The sequence below is a fragment of the Carcharhinus amblyrhynchos genome, chromosome 34 (assembly GCF_965287045.1).
Source record: "Carcharhinus amblyrhynchos chromosome 34, sCarAmb.v2.hapA, whole genome shotgun sequence".
Lineage (NCBI taxonomy): Eukaryota > Metazoa > Chordata > Chondrichthyes > Carcharhiniformes > Carcharhinidae > Carcharhinus > Carcharhinus amblyrhynchos.
This window is the reverse complement of record NC_137357.1, coordinates 6,228,039-6,238,787: the sequence shown is the minus strand read 5'-3', so window position 1 is coordinate 6,238,787 and position 10,749 is coordinate 6,228,039. Positions and strand designations below refer to the sequence as shown.

General features: G+C 49.3%; 1 protein-coding gene across 8 annotated transcripts in view; it reads right to left on the bottom strand.

The window, feature by feature from the left end:
• Positions 1–205: 205 nt before the first annotated feature.
• brf2 (BRF2 general transcription factor IIIB subunit) overlaps positions 206–10,749 on the bottom strand; it is a 35,511-nt gene continuing 24,967 nt past the window's right edge. The window contains exons 1-5 of one of the 8 annotated variants that reach the window (XM_080217069.1): positions 10,449–10,491; positions 9,431–9,592; positions 6,547–6,606; positions 4,452–4,773; positions 206–1,805 (exon numbers count right to left, since the gene is read on the bottom strand). In XM_080217069.1, coding sequence (XP_080073195.1) covers positions 1,058–1,805; positions 4,452–4,773; positions 6,547–6,606; positions 9,431–9,592; positions 10,449–10,482 — 1,326 coding nt within the window. In that variant the 5' untranslated portion in view covers positions 10,483–10,491 and the 3' untranslated portion in view covers positions 206–1,057. Of the gene's footprint in view, positions 1,806–4,451; positions 4,774–6,546; positions 6,607–9,430; positions 9,835–9,858; positions 10,029–10,448; positions 10,492–10,749 lie in introns of those variants that run through there. The other 7 variants (XM_080217068.1, XM_080217067.1, XM_080217071.1 and 4 more) reach the window with 7 other exon arrangements.

The window sequence follows — 10,749 nt, the reverse complement described above, 5'->3', positions numbered from 1 at the left end:
GGCAGCACCGCTCTGTTGGAGCAAGGGAGCAGCACTGAGAGCGTTGTGCCCTGCCAGGGGGTGGCATTGAGGCACTGTCTTATGGGCAGGTCGCGGGGGGGGGGGAGCATTGAGGCTGCGCCATCCTGTCAGGGGGTGGGGGGGCAGCACTGAGGGAGCGCCGACCCGTCAGAGAGGCAGGACTGAGGGTGACACTGATCAAACATCATGAAAACACATTGTTTTTTTTAATTTAAATGCTTCACAGTCCCACTGGTGGTTTAATAAATAAGACCCAATACAGAGAACAGACCTGAAATCAGCCTCGAATTTATGTCAGTCAGTTTGGAGGCGTGTATCAGTTACTATCATCTCCACTCAGTCCTGGAGTTAGGCTGACAGTTCAGAGAAGTAGAAGTGTAGGATAATGCAGTCTCTGCTCTGAGACTAAGACTGAGATACTTGGTTATGTGCAGCAGCGTCCAAGGCCTTTATTAACAGGCTTGTGCACATCATTACAATCATACCTTCCATTGCACAAAGATACCAGCAGCATTCTCTCGGGACAAAACGCTTTACGGAATTAACACTCAGATTGGTCAGGCAAGTGGAATTCATGTATAGGACCAGCCATGTCGGGGGCAGGCTGGAGGGACTGAATGGCCTCCTCCTCAGGCCAATGGCAGCTCAGTAAACGTGAAGGTGTGTTTGATTTCAGTCACAGTAGCCTGGGTATATCTGGTCTCCACATCCTGCATATGGGAGACAGGATGGTGAGGAGGACACGGGCTCCTGATCATCATCCAGTAATGCTACATGGGAGCAGCTCTGAGAACGTTTAGTGTGCATAAAGTTAACTGACCCTCAGTGCTTGGCGTTACACGGCGAGGCACCTTTGGTGTTACATGGCGAGGCACCCTTGGTGTTACACGGCAAGGCACCGTAGTGATCCTTTCCAGGCAGAAGCATCTACAAAGGGAAGCCAGAAGCAGGCACCTCCCCCAACCCTCCTCCCTTCCCCCATCAGGACAGTGGCTCCCGACAGTAAACATCATTGAGTTACCGATCAGTGAACCATTCACAGAATAGCACGTGCTTCCCGGAAGGCTGCCACCTCCTCGGGAGTCCTCAAGTACTGCTCGATCTCACTGTCCGATATCTCCTCCTCTCCGGTGATCAGCTTGCTGCCTCGGCTGCCCTCTGCTTCTGGGCAGGCTTTCCTCCGCTTGCTTTGCGTGAGGCAGGGAGGGAGGAAGATTGGCGCTGCACGTTTGTGACTGGGCCTGTCCCCATTTGGGCTCGGCTGGTTCTGAAGAGGGGGCCCGGTCTCCCCACATGCCTCGCCCTCCACCTCCCTACCCGTTTCTGTACTGGTTCCTTCGCTGGGGTCAGTCTGCCCGCTGGCATTCTCTGCCCACGCGAGGCTTAGCGTCTGTCGGAGCAATAGGGCCCGATGGCGGAGAATATCATTGGTGTACTTCACCACAGTCTTGGCATCGATCTGCTGAGATGACAGCCACGCTAGCTGCGATGCCAGCCTGATTAGAATGTCAACCATCTCCTTGACCCGCTGCGAGGCGGGCGGGGGCTGCTTGACCCCCGCCAGCTTACAGAACCTCCCCAGGCTGCACTTCAGACGGTGCCCAGGCTGCAGAGACTGCCAGGCCAGGTAAGCGGCTGCCGTGATGATGGGCACAGGGTGTCTCCCAGTCACTAGCCACGTCTCACTGGCCAGCTCCACAAGCTGCAGGGCACGATTCACCACCTTGTCTTTATCCTCCAAAAACACGGCCGGGACTGACGCAGAATTCTGGAACAAACTGAACCTGTAAAGAAGGGGCAGGAAGGGGAAGAAAATCAGAGTGGCAGTGGGCACTGGAGATCCTGACACACCTCATTGTCTCACACACACACAGCAACAACCTGCTTACTGATGCTCAGTTTGGGTTCCACCAAGGCCACTGGGCCCCAATCTCATCACACCCCTGGTCTAAACATGGACTCATGATGTTAACCTCATGTTGTGAGACTTCTTACTGTCCAAACATGGACTTCCAGAGATGAGATGGGAATGGCTATTGTTGATGTCAAGACAGCATTTGACAGGGTGGCATCAAGGAGCCTGAGCAAAATTAAGATGTGGAGATGCTGACGTGGGACAGCAAGAAGTCTCACAACACCAGGTTAAAGTCCAACAGGTTTATTTGGAATCATGAGTTATCAGAGCGCTGCTCCTTCTCACAGCAGCCCTCACCTGATGAAGGAGCAGTGCTCCGAAAGCTCGTGACTCCAAATAAACCTGCTGGACTTTCACCTGGTGTTGAGAGACTTGTACTGTCGCAAAACTAAACTCGCTGGGAATCAGGGGAAACGTGCTGTGCTGGCCGAGCTGGGTGAGGGGGGGTGCAGCAACACGCTGCACTGGCTGGACTCGTACCCAACACAAAAGGTTGTGTTTGGAGGTCAATCAGCTCAGCTCCAGGACATCACTGCAAGAGTTCCTCAGGTCCTAGATCCTAGATCCTAGGCCCAACCTCCTTCAGCTGCTTCATCAATGACCTTCCATCACTGGTCAAAAGTGGGGATGTTTGCTAACGATTGCACCATATTCAGCACCATTTGCGAATCCCTCGGATACCAGGTCCATACATAGCAAGACTCAGACAATAATCATGGTTGGGCTGATAAGTGCCAAGTAACGTCCATGCCACACAAGTGCCAGGCGATGACCATCTCCAACAAGAAAGGATCTAACCATTACCCGCCCCCACCACTATCAACATCCTGGGGCTTACCATTGACCAGAAACTGAACTGGACCCAGCTATATACATAGTTTTGCTACAATAGCAGGTCAAAGGCTGGGAATCTGTCAGCGAGTAACCGACTTCCTGACCTTTCAAAGCCTGTCCACCAGCCAGGAGTGTGATGGAATACTCTCCACTTGCCTGGATGGGTGCAGCACCAACAACACAAGAAGTCAACACAAAAAGTCAACACCATCCAGGACAAAGCAACCCCGCTTGATTGGCACCCCATCAACAAACATTCACTCCCTCCTCCATCGGCACACAGTGGCAGCAGTGTGTACCATCTACAAGAAGCACTGTAACTACTTGCCAAGGTTCCACGACAGCAACTTCCCAAACCGTGACATCTCCCATCTAGAAGGACAAGGGCAGGAGACACATGGGAAATACCAGCACCTGCAAGTTCCCCTCTGAGTCACTCACTTTCCTGACCTGGAAATATAATCAGCCGTTCCTTCACTGTCACTGGGCCAAAATCTTGGAACTCCCTCCCTGACAGCACTGTGGGTGTACCTACACCACACAGACTGACTGATGTCCAATAACAATCCTGGAACTCCCTCCCTAACAGCACTGTGGGTGTACCTACACCACAGGGACTGCAGTCGTTCAAGAGGATGGCTGACCACCAGTGACCCAGGTCAGGGGGCAACAAGGGGGGGGTCAGCAGAAAAGGGCTAGTAGCTCATTCTCATTCAGACACCATCTGACCTATGCAACATAATTTGCAGCGCCTGCTGATAGGAGTTGCTTTCAATGACGGTTCAATTTGAGTTTTGTGAATGTAGGTTAGATACAACACCGCGCAGTGCGGCCTTCTCCCCGGTACTCCACATGTTACTGAAGCTGACCCGAACGTGGTCAGGATGCATGCAAGAAGCAAGGACCACTGCTCACAAACATTGGTGTCTGCAATTCGGACACAATACCCAGCAGGGGTGGGCAATGCCAGAGGTCTGAGAGCTTGCACACCTGCCTCCTCAGCTGTGGGGGGCTCAGACTCCATTTCATCTGAATACTAATTGGTTTAAGGTTTATTGATTAGTGTCACTGTAGGCTTACATTAAGACTGGAAGAAGTCTCACAACACCAGATTAAAGTCCAAAAAGGTTTATCTGGTATTACAAGCTTTCGGAGTGCTGCTTCCTCATCAGATAAGTGAGATGATTTATTTGTTATCACTTATCTGATGAAGGAGCAGTGCTCCAAAAGCTCGTGATTCCAAATAAACCTGTTGGACTTTAAGTTGGTGTTCTGAGACTTCTGACTGTGCCCACCCCTATCCAATGCCGGCGTCTCCACATCGTGGCTACATTAACACTGCAATGAAGTTACTGTGAAAATCCCCTAGTCGCCACACTCATTGAGGGAGAATTTAGCACCTAACCAGCACGTCTTTCGGACTGTGGGTGGAAACCGGAGCACCTGGAGGAAACCCATGCAGACATGGGGAGAACGTGCAGAACAGACAGTGGACAAGCCGGGAATTGAACCTGGGTCCCTAGCACTGTGAGGCAGCAGTGCTAATTACCGTACCACCCATGTGGCGATCCCTTCTGAGCATGAAGCTGCTTTAGTTAACCTCCCTGGAAGCAGTGTTTAAAGGAGGAAGACGGGAGCTGTGCACTGCGAGGTCAGTGAGAATAAACGGGGATGTACTGACCCGTCACAGTGAGTTTTCACCAGGTCCTGGAGGCTCAGAGTGGGGATATCCAGGGTGAGCTCTTTCACCAGCTGCTGGTAGACTGCTGAGAACAGACCAGGCTCCACGTGGAGAAGCGAGCACACGGTGCTCATGGTCAGGGGCCAGTTGTGCTGACGGCAGGAGACGTGAACACAGCAGCCCACCAAGGCTTCCTTCTTCTCCAGGGTGACGTGCAGGAAGCTCTGATGCTCGTAGGCCCTCAGGTAGAGTTCGCTGGCCGTGTCCTCCACAACTGGACGCACCCGGAGAATCCGGCAGAGGTCATGGACCCGCTTCTGACCTGAGCGATGGGTGGGAGCAATGTGAGAGAGACAGACAGACAGACAAGCGGAATCACTGAGAGGAGAGGACCACAATAGGGACGTGGCTGCGGGCAACAAGATACTAAAAACAGTAGTCGAACAAATGATATCATCTTGCATTCAAAGCAATACCGAGGGAGCGCCGCACTGTCGGAGGGTCGGCGCCGGAGGAGCGCCGCACTGTCGGAGGGTCGGCGCCGGGGGAGTGCCGCACTGAATGAAATCAGTATTAGTCGGGAAACGGTTTTGAGGAAACTGATGGGATTTAAAGCCAATAGATCTCCTGGGCCTGATATTCTACATCCCAGAGTACTTCAGGAAGTGGCCCTGGAAACACTGGATGCACAGGTGGTCATCTTCTGAGATTTTAGACTCTGAGACAGTTGCCGCAGATTGGAGAGTGGCAAATATAAGCCCAACATTTAAAATAGGAGGTAGAGAGAAAATGGAATTATAAACCAGTCAGCCTGACATTGATAGTGGGGAAAGTTCTGGAGTCCATTATAAAAGATTTAATAGCAGTACACTTGGAAAACAGTGACAGAATTTACAAAAGGGAAATCATGCTTGACAAATCAATGGGAGTTCTTGGAGGGTGTAACTAGTAGAGTTGACGAGAGGGGCCAGTGGATGTGATTTATTTGGACTTTCAGAAGACTTTCGATGAAGTCCCGCATAAGGGATTTACATTTAAAATTAAAGTGCATGGGATTGGGGGTATTGTATTGAGATGGATACAAAACTGGAAACAAAGAGCAGAATCTTCCAGCCGGAAAATCTCGCCCGAAATCGACACAGTCCGTGTCCCACCTGCAACGATTCCCGTGGCGGGAAGGATGAGAAAATTCCGCCCAAAGAGTAGGATTAAACATGTCTTTTCCCAAGTGGCAGGCAACAATTTGTGGAGTTCCGCCCTGCTTGCCTGAGGGCAGTTGAGAGTCAACCACATTGCTGTGGCTCTGGACCAAGTCAGGAGACAAATTTCCTTCCCTGAAGGACATTAGTGAACCGGATGGGTTTTTCCAACAATCGACAATGGTTTCATGGCCAACAGCAGATTCTTCATTCCAGATTTTTTTTTACTGAATTCAAATTCCACCAGCTGCCATGGCAGGATTCCAACCTGGGGTCTCCAGAATATTAGCTGAGTTTCTGGGTTAATAGTCTAATGATAATACCACAAGCCCTCACTATGTTGGCATTCATTGTGAGAAGATTCGAGTACAGGAGCAGGAATGTCTTGCTGCAATCGTATCGGGCCTTGGTGAGGCCACACCTGGAATAACACGTGCAGTTTTGGTTTCTTTATCTGAAGAAGAATGTTCTTGCTGTAGAGGGAGTACAGCAAAGGTTTACCAGGCTGATTCCTGGGTGGGGCTGACGTACAAGGAGAGATTGAGTTTGTTAGGATTATATTCGCTGAGTTTAGAATGGGGTGGAACCTCATATAAACCTGTGAAAATCTAACAGGACTAGACAGGATAGTTGAGGCCAAAACATGGCATGTTTTCAAGAAGTCAGAGATAGCTCTGGGGCTGTAGAGAACTTAGGATATGGGGTGGGGTGTGGAAAGCAGGAACAAGATTACTGAGTTGGGTGATCAGCCGTGATCATAATAAATGGCGGAGCAGGCTCGAAGGGCGGAATGGCCTCCTCCTGCTTCTAGTTTCTACATTTGTATCATTGACCCGAATTGTCAACTCGGCTGACTGCTTCCAGCATTTTCCACCTTCATTATTCACGTATCTTACCTTGTATCTGATTGCGACAAGGCTTCTTCACCTCTGCTGTACTCTCGCTGTATCTCACTGCTGTGGAAAGGGATTGAAAGAGATTTACCGACAGTACAGATTAAAATTGACAGAAGTTGTGATTAGTTAAGTTGTGTGTCGTGTCTGCTGTCCAGGCACAGGACTCAAAACAACCACATGTATCCCCTCCCCCCACCCCCCCACAATATCTATTTGGATTTTGCAATCCTGCCTGAGAGAACAGACAAAAAGCCATCTCTCATGCTCCCTATCAGTGCCTATCTTCTGCCTCATTGACAGAACTGCAACAGTCCAGAAGGACATTCATGTTGTGTGCAGTTTTGGTCGCCTTTTCTGAGGAAGGATGTTCTTGCTCTGAGGCTGATTCCAGGATGGCAGGACTGATATATAAGGACAAGTTGACTACGTTAGGATTGTTTTTGCTGGGGTTCAGATGAATTGTAGGAGAGGGGGAATAAAATCTCATAGAGACTTATAAAATTCTAACAGGACGAGACAGGGTAGATGCAGGGAGGATGTTCCCGATGGTGGGGGAGCCCAGAACCAGGTGTCACATTCTGAGGATTCAGGGTGGACCATTTAGGAAGGAGGCGAGGAGACATTTCTTCACCCAAAGAGTGGTGAGCCTGTGGAATTCATTACCACAGGAAGTAGTTGATGCCAAAACATTGAATGTATTCATGAGGCGGCTGGATATAGCACTTGGGGAAATGGGATCAAAGGTTATGGGGAGAAAGCAGGATGAGGCTATTGAGTTGGACGATTAGCCACGATGGTGATGAATGGCAGAGCAGGCTCGAAGGGCTGAATGGCCCCTTCCTATCTTCGATGTTACCCATTGTATCTGCGCTGGCTGTCCTCAGGAGCAATTCACATACACCACTCCCCCAGCCTTCCTCCTTTCCAGATGTTTAGAAAATAGAGCAGAATTTGCAGCACAGATTGTGGCCAATCTGACATTGTGTCTGTGCCAGCTGACAAACTAACCCTCCCAGGCCTAATCCCATTTTCCAGCATGTGTTTTTTTTTATTTGAATCATCATTGTCACATATATTAACATACAGTGAAAAGTACTATTTCTTGCAAGCTATACTGTTCATAGAGAAGGAAACGAGAGCGCAGAACGTAGTGTTACAGTCATAGCTAGGGTGTAGAGAAAGATCAACTCAGTGCAAGCTAAGTCCATTCCAAAGTCTGACAGCTGCAGGGAAGCAGCTGTTCTTGAATCAGTTGGTATGTGACCTCAGACTTTTAATCTTTTTCCTGACAGAAGAAGGTGGAAGAGAGAACGTCCAGGGTGTGTGGCGTCCTTAATTATGCTGGCTGCTTTGCCGCGGCAGCAGGAAGTGTCGACAGAGTCAATGGGTGGGAGGCTGGTTTGCGTGATGGATTGGGCTACATTCAGGACCTTTTGTAGTTCCTTGCTGTCTTAGTCAGAGCAGGAACCATACCAAGCTGTGATACAACTAGAAAGAATGCTTTCTATGGTGCATCCGTAAAAGGTGGAGAGAGTCATAGCTGACATGCCAAATCTCCTTAGTCTTCTGAGAAAGTAGAGGCGTTGGTGGGGCTTTCTTAACTATAGCATCAGCATAGGGGGGGACCAGGACAGGTTGTTGGTGATCTGGACACCTAAAAATTTGAAGTTGAAGTTGTAGTTTATTTCTCAGTGTCACAAGTAGGCTTACATTACCACTACAATGAAATTACTGTGAAAATCCCCTAGTCACCACACGCCGGCACCTGTTCGGGTACCCTGAGGGAGAATTTAGCATGGCTAATGCATCTAACCAGTATGTCTTCCAGACTGAGGAAACAGGGGCATCTGGAGGAAACCCACATAGACACAGGGAGAACATGCAAACTCTGCATAGGCAATGATCCAAGCCAGGAATGGAACCCAGGTCCCTGGCAGCAGCACTAACTACTGTGCCACCCAGTGGGTGGCAAAACAGTTAGAGAAAGAAGATAAGAAACTTTTCCCCTTAGCAAAGGAGTCAATAACCAGATTTAAGTTAAGGGCAGGAGGTTTAATGGAGATGCAAGGAAAAACTTTTTCACCCAAAAGGGTGGTAGGAATCTGGAACTCACTGCCTGAAAGGAAACCCTCACAACATTTAAGAAGTTTTTAAACGGGCATTTGAAACGCCACCACAACATACAAGGCTACAGACCAAGAGCTGGAAAAGGGATCAAAATAGATAGGTATTTGATGGCTGGCGCATACATGATGGGCTGAAGGGCCTCTTTCTGTGCAGTAAAACTCTAAACGCACAAAACCTTCTAAATGAATAGTGTTCTGAACAAGTCCTGTATATCTTAAAATGCAGTTCACTATGGGCCAGTACCAGTCATTTCCCAAGTCTTACAGGTTTCACATCGGGAGGCAAGAGATACCTTCCATGGTGAGTAACAAGGAGCAGAAAGAAACAGGAGCAAATCCCAGCTAATTTCAGGGGTATTGATATGAGATGTGATAACGACAAGGTGCCAGCACACACCCACTTCTGGGACACGTTCTACTTTTATGTATTAATTTTATTTATTAGTGTCACAAGTAGGTTGACATTAATGCAATGAAGTTACTGTGCAAATCCCCTAATCACCGCACTCCAGCACCTGTTTGGGTACACAGGAGAATTTAGCACCTAATCAGCACGTCTTTCGGACTGTGGGAAGAAACCAGAGCACCCAGCAGAGACATGGGGAGAACGTGCAAGCTCCGCATAGACAGTGACCCCAAGCCAGGAATCGAACCTGGTTCCGTGGCACTGTGCTAACCACCCCGTCGAGATGGGAGGAAACGCCACAGTAATTTCTGAGAAGGGTCACCCGAAGGAGAAATTAGTTTTTTTTCTGTACCTTGGGAGAAAGATTCCTCAGAGCGTGTAGTTGTGAGGAGACCCTCAGTCAGTAGGAAGCCACAGTCAGTGCACACCAGGTGGTTCTGGCTATAATGGGAATCCTCTTCCACCTGAGAGGAGCCACATTCTGGACACCTGTACTGTCCAGCCATCTTCCTATCTGTACCAAAAAAAACACAACAACTGACAGAGAGAGAAAACACACTCTGCAACCACAAAAAATATATAATATAGAAATGTGAGAGAGAAAACACACTCCGCAAACATAAAAAAAATTTAATTCTATATCTCCCCGATCTCATTTCCCCAGCCTCCTGTACACACACATAGGGAATGTGAACACTTGCATTTCTATGGCGCCTGTCAGAGCTCTGCCTCTGCACCAGCAATGTGCCATTGACCCTGCAATAAAATAAAAAGCGTCACCTGCTGCACAAAGGCGCCACTTAGAAGGGAAAATAGTGATTTTAAAACCTACAAATAACGGTGTTGGACTTTACGGACTTGAATGTGATTGGAATGAACAGAAAGAGAAGAGGAGCCCGGTCCACACACCTTGCTGACTTTGCCTTCCCCTCTGACAAAGATGGCGGCAGCGTCGCCCCGCACTATCATGTCAGCCACCCATTTGCCCCGCACAACAATGGCGGACACACATTGCCTTGCACAATAATGGCGGGCGTATATTGCCCCGCACAAACATAGCGACAGTCCGTTTTCTTCCTCCCCACGACAGCTATACATGGCGGCGATACCATTTACGTATCGCAAACTTTACGGTCACCCGGCACAAAGATGCCATTGGGTGTGTCTCCCCTTGCAAACGTGGCGGCGGCTGTCCACTTATCTGGTACAAAAATGGCAGCAGTGCCTCCACCTCCTCATAAAACATTTACCCCTCACAAAGATGATGGTCACTCCCCCTATCTCCCCATTCCTCTGCCCCTTACAAAGATAGTAAAAAGTCTGACAACACCAGGTTTTAGTCCAACCGATTTATTTGATAGTAAACTCACAAGCCTCAGTCCAACGCCGGCACATCCACATCATGACTACCTTACAAAGATGGCGGCGGTATAATTTTCCCCTCTCGCGAAGATGGCGGCTGTCTGTTCCCCCCTCACAAAGATGGAGGTCACCTTTCTCCCCACCACAGTTGACAGTTCCTCTGCCCTCACAAAGATGGAAGTCACCTTTCTCCCCACCACAGTTGACAGTTCCTCTGCCCTCACAAAGATGGAGGTCACCTTACTCCCCACCACCGTTGACAGTCCCCCTGCCCCTCACAAAGATGGCGGCCAGCTTTCTTCACACCAT